The sequence below is a fragment of the Macrobrachium nipponense genome, chromosome 20 (genome assembly GCF_015104395.2).
Source record: "Macrobrachium nipponense isolate FS-2020 chromosome 20, ASM1510439v2, whole genome shotgun sequence".
In the NCBI taxonomy this organism is placed as follows: domain Eukaryota; kingdom Metazoa; phylum Arthropoda; class Malacostraca; order Decapoda; family Palaemonidae; genus Macrobrachium; species Macrobrachium nipponense.
In genome coordinates, this window is record NC_061089.1 from 15,043,936 (window position 1) to 15,062,832 (window position 18,897).

General features: G+C 40.0%; 1 protein-coding gene and 1 pseudogene across 1 annotated transcript in view; both read right to left on the reverse strand.

Moving 5' to 3' along the window:
• LOC135222312 (ATP-dependent RNA helicase A-like) overlaps nucleotides 1-18,250 on the reverse strand; it is a gene marked incomplete at both ends in the record, with an annotated part of 50,002 nt that extends 31,752 nt beyond the window's left edge. The window contains 4 exon segments of the mRNA XM_064260401.1: nucleotides 77-406; nucleotides 15,590-15,787; nucleotides 16,250-16,420; nucleotides 18,024-18,250. Of these exon segments, the coding sequence (XP_064116471.1) occupies nucleotides 77-406; nucleotides 15,590-15,787; nucleotides 16,250-16,420; nucleotides 18,024-18,250 (926 nt within the window).
• A 27-nt stretch (nucleotides 18,251-18,277) lies between these two features.
• Nucleotides 18,278-18,897, reverse strand: part of LOC135219803 (ATP-dependent RNA helicase A-like) — a 43,238-nt pseudogene continuing 42,618 nt past the window's right edge.

An 18,897-nucleotide genomic window follows, 5' to 3' on the forward strand; every position in this document is an offset into this window, starting at 1 on the left:
AATCATATGCAGTTTAAAAAACATGCTTACTGCATTGCTTCCTGAAAAACTCTTGAAACAGATTAAAAAAACTTACCATATCACGAAGAACAATAAGGATGAAATCTGTATTGATGTCTCGCTCATGAATTTCATCAACAATGACATGGGATACACCTCTCAAACCAGCTTCTAGTTTTCGAAGGAGAACACCTACTGTGCAGAAGAGCACTCCACCATAGGGCCTTGGGAGAATGGACTCAAACCTCACTGAATACCCTACACTGTTACCCAATTCCTCTCCGCGTTCCTGAGCAACACGATCTGCCACTGAAACTGCAGATATTCGTCTGGGCTGGGTGACGATAATGTTACAGTATGCACCTGAACCCGACTGGATACAGTCATCAAGTATGTACTGACAAACCTGTTAAAAACAAAAATAAATGTGGTAAGATGAGTGTGTTTAGAGTAGCTTACAACTTCTGTAATTAGGTTTGGACAAAGGATAAAATAATTTTTGTTATAGATTGAATATTAGACATTCACTGAGTAATAAAATATAGTTTCCACATTAGCATTTAAAACAGATACAAAGTAAACAATAGAAAAATTTACAAATGAAATGTGTAAAATTCAGAACAAGATGCAGCTGGCATTGCAAAATAAAAGAACCTTTAGTGCCATCTAAAGTCAAACTGAGCCACTGTTGGGGTTCAGCATCTTGTCCTAATCAGAAGCAAAACTACAATAAATCAGCATTCGGTCCCTCAAAAAATACCAAATTTGTAACTAATTTGTATTTTTCATAATTAACAAACCTGAGGTCTTAACATTAGGATTTACTAGCGCCAAGCTGGAAACAGGTAGAATTAAAATTACACTTGTGAGATTCAGGGACTATTGGCATCTATACCAGGTCATGGGGCATGTATACCCAGAATGCCCTCGGCGTCCTGTGACCCACTAGTTATATTTCTAACCCAGTTTAGACTGCTAGAGGGGTGGTTCGAGGTGGGTCTTTACCTGTTAAGACCTCAGGTTTGTTAGTTATGAAAAATACACATTCGTTACAAATTTGGTATTTGTTCATATACGGAACAAACCTTCGGTCTTAACATTAGGATAGACTTACTTATTGGAGGGAGGTGAGTCTCTATAACTGACTGGGAGTTTGCCACCTCATCCATTTCCAAATATTAGGGGAATTCCAAAAGAATGGACAATGAACCTAGAACCAAAGATATAAGCGAATCTATTGGTTTCCCTCACTGGGTGCTGATACCATTCTATGATTTATACATTATGGGAGAACAGAGAACCTTCCCTTCTCATAAACTACTCTTGTCCCTTGTATCTGGATCCACCCTCACCCCTCTCTTCCCTATTACCTACAGGGGTGTGTTGCTACTGAGAAGTATACCATAACCTAAGATAACTTCACAGTATGGCTGACCACCTCACCTGCATCTAGTCCGTTCCAGCATATGATGGTACCCTCCTTCATACTGCCCATAGGTAAAGGAGTAGAAAGAAAGTAGTAAAGAAAAAAGACCAGATATCCCATTCATTCTACTTTCATACCTTCATCTTAGACTAGACACATACTGACCCGCCAGGGGTACTGGATGAGCTATATATCACTTGCTGGCCCGCCACCACTGGAACCAAGGAAAAAGTGTCCAAGGATCTATGGGCAACGTCTTTTAAATAAAATGAGGTGAAAGTTGTTTGTCATTTCCAAACACCAGCTTTCAGAATTCTCTCCACAGACATCTTTTTCTTAAATGCCAAAGAAGCACTCAAGCCTCTGATGTCATGAGCTCTAGCTCTCTCCTGGCTATTTGACTCCCTGTCTTCTATCATGTAGGCATTCCTGATCGTCTCCCTTAGCCTAAACGATATTGTATTCCTGGACACTTCCTTCTTGTTCCGTCCTGTACTTACGAACAACCTCCGGCACCCCAGCCTGAGGTGCCTTGTCCTTCTTAAGTACTCTCTTATTACCCTGACGGGGCACAGAAGCATCTCATCTTTGTCATTGTCTACAAAGTCTACCAAGGAAGGTATGGAAAAGGAGTCGAATCAGCCGTCCATTATTGCTGGGTTTTGAGTCTTGGCCACGAATTCCGGAACAAACTCTAATACCATTGACTTCCAACATCTCGAGTGCTTTATGAGATATGACAGGCCATGTAGCTCCCCCACCCTTTTGGTTGAAGCTAGGGCCAATAAGAAGACTGTCTTCAGGGTCAGGCTCCTATCTGTAGACTGCCTTAGTGGTTCGTAGGGGGGTTTTGTCAGACTACTCAGTACCATGGTCAGATCCCAATCTGGGGCTTTTAGTTCCCTGGTGGACATGACTTAAAAGCTCTTCATCAGCATGGCCAACTCCCATGAAGACGAAATGTCCACCCCTTTCATTCGTAAGACTAAGGCTAGAGCAGCTCTGTACCCCTTCACTGCAGATACAGACATATGCCTTTCTGTCCTGAGATATACCAGAAAGTCTGCTAACTGCTGAATAGCGGTACTGAGTGGAGACAAGTTCCCTCTACAACACCAATCACAGTATGCCGACCACTTTCCATGGTATACTGCCGCAGATGATTTTCTGATATTTCCTGCCATCTGAATTGCTGTTTTTTGCAAAAACCCTCTCGCTCGGAGGAAATACTTGAGTCTCCACCCGTGAAGCGATAGGGACTTCACCGACTGGTGGTACCTCTCCATGTGCGGCTGACATAGTAGGTTGCTCCATGGGGGTAACACTCTCGGCATGTCTATAAGGAGTTCCAGCAGGTCTGGGAACCACTCTGCCTTTGGCCATAAAGGAGCTACCAGGGTCATTTTGAGGTTCTGAGTAAGGAGGCATGCCATCCAACCTTACCTTCTTTCTAGCTTTAAGCACATTTTTAATCAAGTTGCTTACGTATAGACACTTCATCAAGATATATTTTGTCTGAGAGAATGAAAACTAAGACAGGATTCATTAAAGAAAGTACAGTCAGAAGGGACAAGAGTGTAGTTAACCCTTAAACGCCGAAGCAGTAAAAAAAAAATGTCTCCCGTGTGCCGGAGGTGTTTCAGAGTGAGCGCGGAAGCGGAAAAAATATTTTTTTCAAAAAATCACAGCGCGCTTAGTTTTCAAGATTATGAGTTCATTTTTGGCTCCTTTCTTTGTCATTGCCTGAAGTTTAGTATGCAACCATTAGAAATGAAAAAAATTTATCATTATCATATATAAATATGCGATATATGATAGCGCAAAAACGAAATTTCAGATTTAATTGTATTCAAATCGCGCTGTGCGCAAAACGGTTAAAGGTAACAAGTTACTTTTTTTGTGTTGTAATGTACACTAAATTGCGATCATTTTGTTATATAACACATTGTAAAACGATAAAAGCAACACAGAGAAAATATTATCACAAAATAATGCATGAATTCGTAACGCGCGGACGTAAACAGATATTTTTTTCAAAAATTCACCATAAATCTAAATATTGTCCTAGAGACTTCCAATTTCTTTCAGAATGAAGACAAATGATTGAATATTACTATACTATAAGAATATTAGCTTACAAATGCAGTTTTCGACCATATCTGACGAGTTAAAGTTGACCGAATGTCGTTTTTTTTATATATATATTTTTTTTTATATGCAATTATTTTGGAAATAAGAAAAGCTACAACTTCAAATATTTTTAGTTTTATTCTACTGAAATTGCGCACATTTTCATATATAAAACTCTATGAAATGCCTAAATATGAAACGGAGCAAATCCTTCCGAGAATGGGACGTACACATTTCGGAGATTTGTGGCAGAGAATCCGCGTGCGGAGGGAAGGAAAGTTTTTTTTTTTTTTAAATTCACCATAAATTTAAATATTGTGCTAGAGACTTTGAATTTGTTCAAGATGAAGATAAATGACTGAATATTAACTCGACTGTAAGAGTTTTTTTAGCTTACAATTGCGTTTTTCGACCACTTTCGGTAGAGTCAAAGTTGACTGAACGTGGTTTTTTTTTCTTTTTATCGTGATTTATATGCGAATATTTCAAAATGAGAAAAGCTACAACCTTCAATTATTTTTGTTGTATCTACATGAAATTGCGCACATTTTCATATATAAAACTTTATGTAACGGCTAATTTAAAATGGTGCAAACATTACCACAATCGCACGTATGATTTTTTCGGAGAGAGTTACCGGCGCAGACGTAAAGAAAATGTTATTTTTTTCATAAATTCACCATAATCGAAATATTGTGCTAGAGACCTTCCAATTTGTTGCAAAATGAAAGTAAATGCTTGAATATTACCAGAATATAAGCGTTTTAGCTTACAATTGCGTTTTTCGCTATTTCGGTGAGTCAAAGTTGACCGAAGGATGAAAATTTGTCACTTATCATTTTTTACTATGAACCATATTTCAAAATTGATAAAAGCTACAACCATGGGTTGTTTTTAGTTGTAATTTGTGCATGAAATTGCGCACATTTTCATATATAAAAACTTTATGTAACGGCTAATTTAAAATGGTGAAAACATTACCACAATCGCATGTATGATTATTTTCGGAAGAGTTTTACCGCGCGGGACGTAAGGAAAAAGTTTTTCATAAATTCACCATAAATTGAAATATTGTGCTAGAGACTTCCAATTAGTTGCAAAATTAAGGTAAATGGTTGAATATTACTAAAATATAAGAGTTTTAGCTTACAATTGCGTTTTTAGACCATTTCGGTAGAGTCAAAAGTTGACCGAAGGTTGAAATTTTGGCACTTATCGTTATTTATATGAAAATATCTCAAAACTGATAAAAGCTACAATCATGAGTATTTTTTTGTTGTGTTCTACATAAAAATGTGCACATTTTCAAATATAATACTCCATGTAACGGCTAATTTAAAATGGTACAAAAATTATGTCAAAGTGACAAAATAATTTCCGAGATGTGTCACAGATACTTTTTAGTGCGGTAAGAAAGAAATTCGTGCTTGCGCGCCTGCGAACGATTGTAAACTAAACAACACCTTGATCCGTGAACTCCCAGCATCCCCCAAGGCGCGTGATTCAAGAGTTTTCGGCTGGTAGGCCTGAAAAGTATTTTTCCGCGAATTTTTAAAAAAACTTTTGTATGTCGACGTAAAATACGTCCATGTCGGCACCCGAGAGACAAAAAAATGTTCAACGTAAAATATGTCCAGTCGGTCGTTTAAGGGTTAATACATCAAATTATAGTGTGAAACATTTTGCAGCTAAGAGCCATTGGGTTACCCTGCAAGCACATGCCAACTGTATGTCAAATGAAAGAATTTTTGTTTTGTTTGTTTCCCTTAGTTACTCCCATCTTTGTTTGACAATAAAAAAGTACCATGCTCCTATTTTTATTTTTTTTACTCAATTTTAATTTTTTTTACCTAATTTACTTTTGTTAAGCAATTTCCATTAGAGCTTTGCTGGAAGGAGCTTCAGAACCTCCTTGAAAAATGATTGATCGATGAATAAAGTCAATAACCTGCTCATAAGAAGCAAGAAACTCCCGATTCTCTTACTTCCTATGCTTCAAAATCATTTTCTTCCGCCACTGAAGAAGGTATATCACTCCTATCACCAGACAAACATCTGTGGGATTCAAGGCCACTCAATCATACGGCTGCGGCACCAGTGTTATCTAATGGCTGATCCTCACTATTTCTTGAAAAACCGCCAGGTGAACATGATTGGTGATACCTTTCACTGCTCCTTGACTGAGAACGAGAATGCTGCCTATTCCTTCAGGCTGATGGTTCCGTGAAGCAGTGCAAGAGTCATTAACATTTCTATGGTCGTCAACTGCGGCTGTTGGGGATTTTGACCTTGATCTTTCGGCCCAGGGGCAAACCACAACTTCACAATTTGCCCTGCCTGTTAAATGAATGAACTCCTTCATTTAATGTGTCTACAAACATTATTATTAGTTCTTTTAATTGGTGCATTGTCATCCTTTCTCCTCACCTTGAACAGCCTTACAGGAGAGCTGGGACCTGCTCACCTGTCTTGTAAACCGATGAACTCCCACTGCAATTCTTGAAATGCTCTCGAAGAATGCCCAAAATTCTTTTCCGTGATCCTTACAACCACACCCACAGCACCATCCACCCCACCATTCAACGACTTCTTCTGCTGTGATAATGTATTAAAACGATGGCCGTCATTCTTTGTTTTGGCGCTAACAACTAGAACTTTAGCGCTTTCCTTCAAACAGGGGTGTGACAGTCCTGGCTCGAAGATGAAGAAGAAATTATCTTCTCTTAGCACAGGGATTAGCCACAAAGTCCCTTATCCTCCAATGTTTGACTGGAGCACGCACCGATGTCATTGAAGCTTGCGACGACGCTGAACCAGGAGAAGAAGAACAAGACGACAACAATGCCTTGCGTCTTTTCTTCTGCATTCCTTATAAATTTTCTCTTCTGATGCTTGCAATTTCTCCACAACAGTGCGTGCCACTGAATCCAAAAGAGTAGTTCTATTTGCAGACACTGAAGATGCAAGGGTGGAAGGAGGCTGTGGCATCATGTCAATCGACATGTTGGAGTTGTCAGCAATGCAGGTCCTGACTGTGAGGTTATTGTGCTTGATGGAAAACGCGAGGCTGATGCTGGTAGCCCTACGGGAACAGCAAAGTGAGATCTAAGAGGCTGTGGTGCTGGTATCATATGCGTTGCTGCAGATATCATGGCATTCACCCCCATATATTGGAGACCAGGGGGAGAAGAAACACATGGAGGGAGGCAAGACGCCATATAGTGAGTCAACAAGACATACAAGGTTCGTACCCCTGACAGGCCTAACACCTGCCACTTACATATCCTCCATAGTCTTTTCCTCCCCACTGGGAAGGAAGGGAGGCATAAATAGGTACAAAACCACCCAAAAGCCTAAATCATTGGGTGAACCCGACAGGGTATGGGAAGCATTTAGGATAGGTGGAGAAACTCATGGATCAGTATCACAATTAGCAGAACAAAGATGAAGGCACTTTGTCACCCAAAGATGTAGGTGTCTCCTCTCTCCAGTACTGACCCTTTTCATAAAACTTTTTCCCTTGTTTCACCAACAAACGACATGCAGAACAAGGATTAGTAATTGTACATACATTTTCAATGCACCTACTACATGCCATGTGTGGATCCATGGATAACCAATGTATAAAATCTCAAACAAGGGAACCAACTAATAACTGGGCATTTCCTGTTTCTTACAAGATCCTGAGAAACCCGTCGGGGAGGTAAAAAGATCCATGATATCCTGATACCCATACAAACCAACAACAATTTACACACACTGAAACATGATATTGTTATGATACAATAAAGTTTTATACATACTTACCTGGCAGATATATACATAGCTATTACTCCGTCGTCCCCGACAGAAATTCGAATTTCGCGGCACACGCGGAGGTAGGTCAGGTGATCTACCCCCCGCCGCTGGGTGGCGGGAATAGAACCATACCCGTTTTCTAATTCATATTTTTTCTTCCAGCTGTCTCCTGAGGGGAGGCTGGGTGGGGCCATTTAATTGTATATATCTGCCAGGTAAGTATGTATAAAAATTTGTTGTTTATCATAAACAATATCATTTTTTATACATTCAACTACCCGTCAGATATACATAGCTGATTCACACCATTGGTGGAGGGTAAAAGACAGCTATTACTGAATATACAGGTAAACAACATACGTTGTAGGTAATAAATAAATAAAAACCTTGTTGGTTCCTATGTGTTTAGACGAAGGGTCGACTTCCTAGCTATTGCTAGTAGTCTGCTTCGTCTCAAGAGCCTCAGCGAGGATGTTGACCTATGGCTAAGAGTTTCTTAGTAGATCTTTCGTCCAATGGGGTCTTATCCACTTACTTTGACAGAATCTAGTGGTCATTTGTCATGGGGTCTTATCCACTTACATGACAATACACCAATGCCTATTGGCATAATTTAAGGAGCACAACACCGATCCCGATCACCTGATCCTAACACGAGGGTTTGTGCTTAATTTGAAAAGAGCTATCCCCAAACTCATTTCAAAATAAACCCAGAAAAAGAATACACTTATGTTAAAAAAAAAAAATTAAAAAATAATTCACTAGTTTAAGGATCAGGTGTCGTCTCCCTATCCCAGTCCAGCAACGCATCCGTGGACACGTATAAGAAAGAGAGAAGGATCTCTCATAGGCCCACTTGATCTCCTTCGTGCAAAGAGGAGTCAACACAGAGTTGCATCTCCCGTTATTACAGCTAATATGTCTCTCCACGACATATTGTTATGGAAAGAACAAGAATTGTTAAAAGCCCGCACTTCAAGCGCTTTTAATTCTTAGCTGTTTGAAGGAATCGTCGAGTTACTCAAGAAGTGCTTTAGAGATTCCACTGTTCCAAAGAAGACCAGGGCTTTCTTTGAAATAGAACTCTTCTGGATGAAGCCCAGAGCCTGGCTTGCGCCTGGCTGGCGCTTCTTTCGCCTGCCTGGCGTCTCGCGCCTGGCAGGCGCCTGGCTGTCACCTCGCGCCTGGCTGGCGCTTCGCTTGCCTGGCGCCTCGCGTCTGGCTGGCTCCTCGCGCCTGGCTGACTTCTCCCCACTTGCTGGAGATTCGAGCTTGTTAAGTGTCTCGATGAAAACTGGCAATGTCCACCTCGGACACTTTATTTGCCTGATTTATTCGCCTCTAGCGCATCTGCGCCAGATTGGAGGCCTACTCCTTCTCCTCATCAGACAATGACAGGTGTTTATTTGGACTGTCTTGCTCTGGCGTCTTACGCCTGTTTGGCATTTGGCGCCTGATTGGCGCTACCATTGTCCGAAAGTCTGGAACATCCACAATCGTTTATCAGGAGAATGGAAAGGGTGGAAGAAGTTCTTTCACTTTGAGCTATGGCCTCCGTAACAAGGGGAGGTAATTTTAGTCCTAGCACTCCAGTAGACGATAGGAAATCTAATAGTCCGAGAGACCCAGTCTTCCTCCGAGGAGGATCATACTTGATGATTCTGTTTGCTAACGAGCCACGTCTTCCTAATGTTGAGAGTTTCTCTTGTTGCAAAATATCCCCTATCCTTGCACGAAGGCAGGGAAAAAAAAAAAAAAAAAAAAAAAAAAAGAGCCTGGAAGTCTAAGGAGATTCTGAGCTGAAATTGGGAGGATTCCCTGATTTTCTACGCTCTTTAAATATCTCTTCGAACCTTCTGGGGAAGTGGTTTTTTTAAGCCCTCATCGTATTCCAAGACTCTGTCAGCAAACGTTTAAACCTTATCTCCTTTTGTAGATGAGAATGTAAATACATTGCCTGGACAACAAATCCTTTATCTGAAAGCGTTGATCCAGGAATAAAAGGTTTTAGTTCTTTTGCCAAACATACCATGCCTAGCAGGAACCATTGCCTAGTCTTTCTAGAATTTGATTCCAGATTCCAAGCCCAAAATTTCACTTGTCATTTTGTCCTTTAGTACCAAGAGAACATTGATGAGGAGCAGTTCCATCTTGTCAGAACACGGAATCTGAGGCCCAAATAGGATCCCATTGTAATTATAAGATCTCCTAGTCTTGTCGTATAGAGGTATTGTATAAGATCCCGAAGATCTTAATGCTCTGCTATCTCCAATTCCCTTTATAGAGACAGAGTATATGCCTTTTACTGCGTTCTTTGATAGCAGAAATATACAAAGGTGATTCTTCCCTCTGAAAGGGAAGAAAAAACCGCTATGTGGTTCACATAGGTATCGGAAGAGGACAGTTTCCTCATTCCCTCTAGCACGATCTGCAGTAATCATATACTTATTCATGACTACTGTCATTTACCTTGAAACATCCTCTCATTCATGTCCACTTCTGGTCAGTCTGCACGCAGACAGACTCAGAGTGGAGAGGTTGTTTTTAAGTCCATTTAAAAATAGATGCTGAAAGAATATTCAGACTGTCTTGAAAAGACTTCAAAAACTTGCTGTGAGAAGAACGTGACCTCTGTGAATCCAACCTCTCTAAGTCTAAAATGAGGCATAACGTATTATCCTCTCTTTCTTTGACGCCCTTTGTCTTACATTCTGTAAAGAGTTTATATTTTAGGGGAAAAAGGACTAAATTTTATTCCCCTTTCTATAAAATAAAGATGGCGTAGATTGCTACCTCTCTCTTATATTCTTTCTTCCCGTCCTTGTGCCTGGGCGAACGAGAGAACGGAAAATTCTATCATTGTTATTCAGCAAAACAACAAATTATTATTATCCTATTCTCCTAATAAATGATCCAGGATCGAGGAGAATCATTCAGATTCCTATCCTAGGACATCAGGCCGTAATGTACGTTTCAGATTACTTGAAAAGCCTCCTCACCCAATACTGAGAGCTCCTACGAGTCTTTTCCAGTACCAAAACATTACAAGGTCTCCCTTGTTATATGTTTACATGGGAGTAGGATAATATACCATCCTGTTAATAACAATGAAAGAGGAGAAAAAGGAGCTGCATGGTTCAAGGGACTAGCCGAAACGTGCAATAAAAAGTGGTTGCCAAGGTCTTTCTAAAACCTGCACCCAGATTAACTTATGAGTCCGATATATTTTCTATCACTTGTCTCATAAGGTTGAGGAAAGCGAGAGACCTTTAAAAGATATCAGTTCTCTTCACCCATGTAAAGGTCTATAAAGCAGAAAGAACCCACTTATCCTGACACGTACTACGTTCGCCTGTGCGATATCTAGAATAATTGTCAGTAGAGGTTGATCTGACAAAGAGTTTCTCCCAAAACAACTCCTCTTGCCAGGAAAGAAGTCGCTCACGCGACCACTATGTTACCTGACATGAAGAAGTCTGTTCTTGTTAGAGACTTCCGCAATTTCAGTTAAATCCTGACAAGGGCCCACGGCCGCCTGTGCGATAACTTGTGTCCCTGTCAGGAAAAAACTGATCTTGTGTCAGTTCTCAAAGAGGAAACTCTTGGAAAGTCTATCTCCAAATACTGAGAAATTGGAGATCCTGATGTCTTGCGCCTGGTTGGCGCCTCGCTCCTGGGAGGCGTCACGCTTCTGGCTGGCGTCTTGCGACTTGCAGCGTCCTCGCGTTTTCCTGGCGCCTCTCTCCTGGGAGGCGTCACGCCTCTGGTTGACGTCACGCGCCTTGGAGCGTCCTCAGCGCTTGCCTCGCGCCTCTCTCCTGAGAGGCGTCACGCTTTCTAGTTGACGTCTCGCGCCTCGAAGCGTCCTGGCGCTTGCCTAGCGCCTCGCTCCTGGGAGGCGTCATGCTTCTGGCTGGCGTCAACCGCTTTGGAGCGTCCTCGCGCTTGCCTGGCGACTCTCTCCTGAGAAGCGTCACGCTTCTTGTTGACGTCTCGCGCCTCGTAGCGTCCTGGCGCTGCTTGGCGCCTCGGCTCCTGGAGGCGTCCTGCTTGAGGCGTCCGCTTCTGGTTGGCGTCACGCGCCTCGCAGGTCCCGCGCTTGCCTTGCGCCTCGCTACTGGGAGGCGTCACGCTTCTGGCCCATTACTTGCAACCGTGGTCAAGAAATCTCGATATAAATAAGAGGTGCTGTAAGAATCCTATAATTTTTTTTACAGTACTTCCATAGTTGATTTTTGGCTTCCTTCTCAATTTTCCTCTAATTCGAGTATATCGGAAGGGGAATTTTTCTTTCCTCGGTTAATTCTTCCGTATCCCCCCCCCCTCTTTTTTCTTGAAACAAGAAATATTTTGGCTGGCACCTCCTACTAATTATCTTTTATGTTATGTGCCAGAACATCTGTGTCTTTATGGTACCCGACATCATTTCATATGTTAATTCCGTTCTTATTATGAAAACTATTATATACGTAGTATATCCATTCAGGGAAACCATTTCCCACTAAAAGAATGTTTCCCATTCGACTCATACAACTTCTGCGCTATCCGATTCTAAATACGGTTGTGTCGTTTCTCGAAAGACTTAACCATAGCGTAGTCTTGAAGTGAATCTCTATTACATCTCTCTTCTCACTAAGTATGTACTCTAATAAGACATGCTTTCGTAAGTATTATGCATTAAATAATATAATGTTCTGGCTGCATTAGAATCCTTTAATCATGTTATCTACGGTAAACAGCATTGAAAGGTTGTAATATCTTTCTTATTAAAAGCTTCCTAACAAAAGGCAGACAATATTTATTTATGACAGCTTAGGTATTCCCTCAATCCGAGGCTAAGACCACGATTGTAGGGAAGAGATCGATTATTATCCCATTCCGCAGGAGAGAGAGCTGTAACCGACCGCTCACGACTGAGAACAACATGGTACTGCCGTTGGTCTCTCTCTCAACAATTCAAAGCGAAAGCAGTCTTCGCAAGCCGACTGGCCTTCCCTTTCTAGAGTTGCCAGTTACTCCATTTAATAAAGGAATCTTATAAAATTTTTATCGAGCTTCAGGAAGTTTTATATAAGCATAATTAAGCGAACGAGACTTCGACAAGTCTATAAACTAAATAGGTGTCGTCTAAACAATCCTTTTAAACAATTTCTTCCTAGGAAAGTCCTAGAAGGGTACTGGTAATTCCATGAAACCTCTTCTAACACGAAGAAAATGTTTCTTATCCTACTCTCAATTCACCAATAAAGATATGCTTCTCCGATTCACTTTCTCTTAACCTCGAGACGAAAGCATCATATAACTCATACTCTAGCGTAATAGATACTCTATAATACTGTTACATTAAGGGTAAACCGTATTAATTTAGGAAATTTTGGTAAGGATTTCAGTTGACCATTATAGCATAAAATTTCGGTATGTGAGTATGCCATGCCATACCGTAGGCCTAAGGCGATTTGTCCTAAGCATGGTAGGAGCTAGAAGCTTAAAAAAGTCCATACATATATGCTTTCTCACTCAACAAGAGACCCATTATAATTCATTCGATTGACCAATAATCTAAATCATTCTAACAGAATAGATCTATATCTAAAAATGCCACCGATGGGGAATCTTATGTTGAAATAACAATTTCATACCCCCATGGGATAGCGTTCTCGTCTAGTTGCGAAAAAAAAAAGTTCGAACAATGACTTTATCACAAATGTTATCGAATGATCTCTAATATTTTGAATAATTCTACCAGAAGGCATTATACGAGGATCTTCGTCAAATTCATTCATTCGAAGTTCTCCTATCCATCATGGAACAGTAGGCATAAAAAGGGAGAAACACTGTTTTAGGATGCCTTTCCAATGGCTATCCCTGGCAGTCTGGGACGCTCTACAGAACCTGCCGAGGGGACGCCTGACCGGTGGGGATTCTCTGAAACCTCCTTACGGTTTTTGACATTCCTTCTCCTCTGGGCTTGTGAGCTTGGAAGAGGTCTAGACCTGAGAGCGAGACAGAGCCGATCAGACGCACCCTCCATTGTAATGGGGGGAACACTATATTCACTTCTTACGTTCAAGAGTTCGCATTTGAACTATATCCAAGTCTACAATTTGCAAATATGATATTGTAAGATTCTGCGGAGTAAGAAGGTGATGAGGATGCAACAACTACTAGTACTGTTACTACTATAATTACTCGTTAACAACAAGAGCTAATAAAGCTTCTAAAATGGAATAGTTACTTTTCTGACTTCCCCAACTAGGAAGAAAGATATACATTTCTCAATCAAACTAACACTTATTTGTATTAATGAATAAATATAAGTAATTCCCTTTCATGAAAGTATAAGTAATTCACTTTCGTGAAAGTGCATGAGTGTCTACCGAAAACTTCGGTAGTTACACGTCACTAATCTTCGAAATTTTCGAAGTTAATATTATCAAAAAGTTAACAAAAGCGTATGCCGAACCAACCAAGATCCATTACTTCCCTGTAAAAGTTAGCCCAGACGATCGATGGCGATGAAACACGAAAATCCATCAGGAGGAACTGCAAACGTTGTTTACATTTCAAGCGACAGAAAAAATATGAATTAGAAACGGGTATGGTTCCTATTCCCGCCACCCAGCGGCGGGGGGTAGATCACCTGACCTACCTGCCGCGTGTGCCGCGAAATTCGAATTTCTGTCGGGGACGACGGAGTAATAGCTATGTACATATATATCTGACGGGTAAGTTGAATGTATAAACAGAAAGCATGAAAAAGTGGGCAAACTAAACTAGCTTTAAAAAGGACACAGAACAAAACGTGCCTTCTCTTAAAGGTAGTAAGAAAGTAACTCTGAGTGATCAAACAAGATGCTGAAGGCATTGGTGAGGATCCCACATAGCTCTGATCAAGCACAGATGCCAATAGTTCCGTACAGAATTTTTTTTTTTTCAGCTGGCACTGGATTTATCCCGATGTTGAAAATGACAAATTTTAAAATCTCCTAACACTTGCAATTTCTCTCAAAAACAATGTGCGTTCAAAAAATCGACAAATCCGAAAGCATAATTGTAAAGTACTCTTGTACCTCAAAGAAGCAAAAATGGAAGTGTGTCTCCGTGTAGGCCGCAGCTGTGAAGTGACGTCATGGCGGGCGCCATGTTTATGACATCACTGAGCATCTTGAATGCGAAGCCAGCACTCGACAAGAAGTGCAAGGCTGTTGTTATTCTTGTAGGCATAGCAACCTGACTCAAAAGGCTGCCATGTTGCACTATCTGCTTCTCTACAGATGTTGACGCATTCAACCGCTATTCAGTGCATATCAGGATAGAAGGAACATCCACTGCGTGGGACCCTGGATGGCAACGCGACATCATATAGCAAACCAACTGTCCTTGGGTTGGGTACTCCTGATAGGCCTAACGCCGATTGCACACCTCCATCACCACTGCCCACGTATCTAGAACGAAAACAAGATGGCGATGCACACCTCTCCCCGCAGGGAAAGGAGCACAATTAGTCATAATTACTCCCAAAGCACATCCTGATACATCCAAGCTTTGGATTCACAGGCAATCCATATGATATATGTGAAAATCCAAAGTACAGGCAATGAATTAACTGTACTGAAGAGTTTCTGCACCTACAACTTACTACAAGACGAGTACCCCGACGTCAAACGTGTCGAAGAAAATATCTGGGCGTTTATCTGCTTCTTGTGATATCCAAGAAGTCTTGAAGCATGAGAAGGCTTCATGTTCACAATTGTGCCTGGGAATTCCAAACAACAGATTCAAAACAACAGGGGCCAAACTAAACCAGCTTTAAAAGGACGGAAGCAAAGCACGTCCTCTCTTAAAGGTGGTAAAAAAAAAAAATAGCTAACGGGGTCACGAGTTAAAGGGGTATGTGGGTGGCTCCACGTCTCGTGACCAAGCACAGATGTCTGTAGTCCTTTGTGTACACAAGTATTTATCCTAATGTTAAGACCGAAGGTTTGTTTCGTATAAGAGCAACTGAAGGTTTGTTTTGTATATGAACAAATAGTCAGTTCTAAAGGCTATCCTTTAAAATAAGCAGTTCTATGGGTTTTTGGAAGGATGTTAAGTATTTGCAGATTTTAGCTATTTGTGGGGGTTGTGGTACACATCCCTCCCAAACCCCCCCCAGTATGGTGTCAACAGTCAACTGTACATGCCTAATTTTGTCACCCTCAGGAATTATTCATTAAACAACAAGCAAAGTCTTACCTGTGTTGTCTTTCCACAGCCAGTGTTGCCTCTTATTATAGTGACAGGGTTATCGTAAATTGCTTCCAGGATCTCTTGTTTCTTGTTATAAACAGGGAGTGAATATCTCTTATCTATAATGGCCTGGAGGGTGCTGTCATCCTGGAGACGACGTTGGTGTAACCTTTGAAGTTCTACACTATGTTCCTCTAGATCCATCTGGGGGAAAAAGAATTGGAAACTTTACCTATGCAATTTCTAAAAAACATTTTGTGTATACATCTAAAAGAACTGCATTCCCTTCATGATTTCAATTTATTTGCTTGGCATGAAAAAGTGGAATCTAACTACATAAACTGAACTCAACACTAAATATTTAGCAGTTGAACACCTCCAAGAAGTTTCAATAAAAAAATCACTACTACAAGGCTAATATCCTATCAAAACAAATTTTCGACGCTTATTGCTCTAGTGACCATGGGCTTGATTTGATCTTTCAAAAAAAAAAAAAAAAAAAAAAAAAAAAAAAAAAAAAAAAAAAAAAAAAAAAAAAAATAAAAAAAAAAAAAAAAAAAAAAAAAAAAAAAAAAAAAAAAAAAAAAAAGAGTAACTCATTTACATTAAATATGCAAGAATCTTCACTACATTACACCCACACATACATGCTTTGCTCTTACGTACATTGGCTAGTGGTCCAACATCGATGTTACATGCAGTCCAGGGATTCCAATTCTGCTGGGGTGGTGACCATGAAACGACGCCACTAAATGAATCTGGTCCATCTGAACACTCAAATTCAGCCAGCTGTACATTGGGTACCAAACTTACTGGGACATTTGGAGGAATACCTCTCTGAAAAAGAAATTCATTGACTTAGTAAAAAACAACTATTTGTTCCATGGTTTTCAACAACCTTGAGGGTGAACCAGAACTGAAAACCATGATCTAATGGAGAACGATTCATTACTGTACCATTAAAAGTCTTTCATAAGCAATTTTAAAATGAATTAACACAGTATGTAATTTATACAATATGACTAACAACCATCCTGCCCATAAATTCACAAAGGATCTCTACCTCTGCTTATCAAGAACTGGTGTATTTTGATACAATGAACACAAAAATTTGTGCCAAAGGCCAAGCATTAGGATCTATGAGGTCATTCAGTGATGAGAGAGAGAGAGAGAGAGAGAGAGAGAGAGAGAGAGAGAGAGAGAGAGATTTTAAGGTGAAACAGGAGGAACTATTATGAGAGGATGGAAATAAAGATGGATGGAAGAGAAATGTGGGTAGTGTAAAAGGAATGAAAGGGGTTGTAGCTAGGGGCTAAAGGGATGCTGCAAAAATTCTTTTGTAATGCCTACAGTGCACCACTAAAGGTGCTATGACAGCATTAACCCCATCTGGGAACAGTGCATATTCATAGCTCTACAGTTGTCCCTGGACATTTTCACTATACGAATATAAAGGTCTTAAAACAATGCATCAGAATAGGTTGCAAATTTAATGCAATTTCTGTAGAATAAAAGTTTATTTTTTTACAGTAACAATTAATCATCTCATGATAACTTTAATTTTTTACCAGTTACTGTCCGAAGTTCGATTCTTGGCTCGGCCAAAGCGGAACCAGAAGAATTTATTTCTGACGATAGAAATTAATTTCTCGATACGTGGTTCGGATCCCACAATAAGCTGTAGGTCCCGTTGCTAGGTAACCAATTGGTTCCTAGTCATGTAAAAATATCTAATCCTTCGGGCCACCCCTAGGAGAGCTGTTAATCAGCTCAGTTGTCTGGTAAAACTAAGATATACTTAACCATTTACTAAATGCAATGGAAGTGGAATTTGATGAATAAATTCATATTTAAAATTGGTAGACCTTGACAGTCCTCACTTTCAGTTTCCTCTTATCACAATGGCATATAAGATTTGGAAAAAGATATGTCTACATGGTGGTGAAAGTGGCCATTTAAAGGCCCAAACACAACTTGGTTCTATGTCAGGTCTGCATCTATTCCTAAAGGTTTTGAACACCTTTATCCATTACTTCACTGTCCCTATGAAATAAAGCAATGATTTTCAAATGATTATTATATGAACATACATACACCCAATATTTATTGGGGTACATTGATTCTAAATTATTAAATATGTATATATATATAACTTCCCACACTACAGTCTCATTTATTACTTTAAAATGACTCTCATACCTGTCAAAACATGTTTAATTTATCTCCCCAGCCTGAACAAAATTATATCTATCTCCAAATTCAACATTCTAAGGAATACAACCTAATCAAATTACACTCTTAACTTACTCAGATGAATTAGTAATTGGCCTAAGCCTGGAAGAGACAAGAATCAGCACAAAGAAAAACTGGTCAAGAATTTAGGAAAATTTTGAAAAGGAATACTATTAAGCACTCACATTACAAGTCAAAGCTTCCTTACCAAATCTACTGGTTCTACATTTGATGCCCTTATAATTCCATCCAACTGTGTTATTAACTCTGAGCTAAGTTTTACTTCATAAGGTTTCAACTGCTCTGCCTCCTTTTTCTTAAATGATCCTGTGAATGCTTCGATTACATTCAAATGATATAGCTGTCGTACTAGTGACAGTGCGCAGCTCTTACTAGCAGCCTGCTTGTTGGAACCAGTCTCTCGGGCATAAACATCTGAAAAGATAAATTGCATACAGGCTATTAAACAACTGCAGTTGGTTGTTCCAAGCTATATTGTGTGTGCAGTAAAATGAGTAAGAAAATGACAAATTTTTTAATCAATTTGTATTTTTTCATACTAACAAACCTAAGGTCTTAACATTAAGATATATACTAGCACCAGCTGGAAATCCAGTAGTAGTAGTAGGGAGAGAGAGAGAGAGAGAGAGAGAGAGAGAGAGAGAGAGAGAGAGAGAGAGAGAGAGAGAGAGAGAGAGAGAGAGAGAGAGAGAGAGGAGGAGAAAAAAAAAAAAAAAAAAAAAAAAAAAAAAAAAAAAAAAAGAAAAAAAAAAAAAAAAAAAAAAAAAAAAAAAAAAAAAAAAAAACCACCACTATTGGCATCTGTAACTGGTCACAGGGTATTAGTAGTTCCCACAATGCCCTGAGCATCCCGTGACCTATCGGTTACTTGCCTACCGCTTTAAGAGAGGACGTGATTACTCTCCATCTCTTTAAAGCCAGTTTAGTTTACCCATTTTTTCATTTCTTTCCTTGTTACCTTTCTCTGGGTGATCTGTGTGTGAGTGATCTGCTAGGTTTGTGTAAGTCGTGAGATCATGGAGAATTTTGCTTCACCTATGGAACTTTCTTCAGGATCTCGT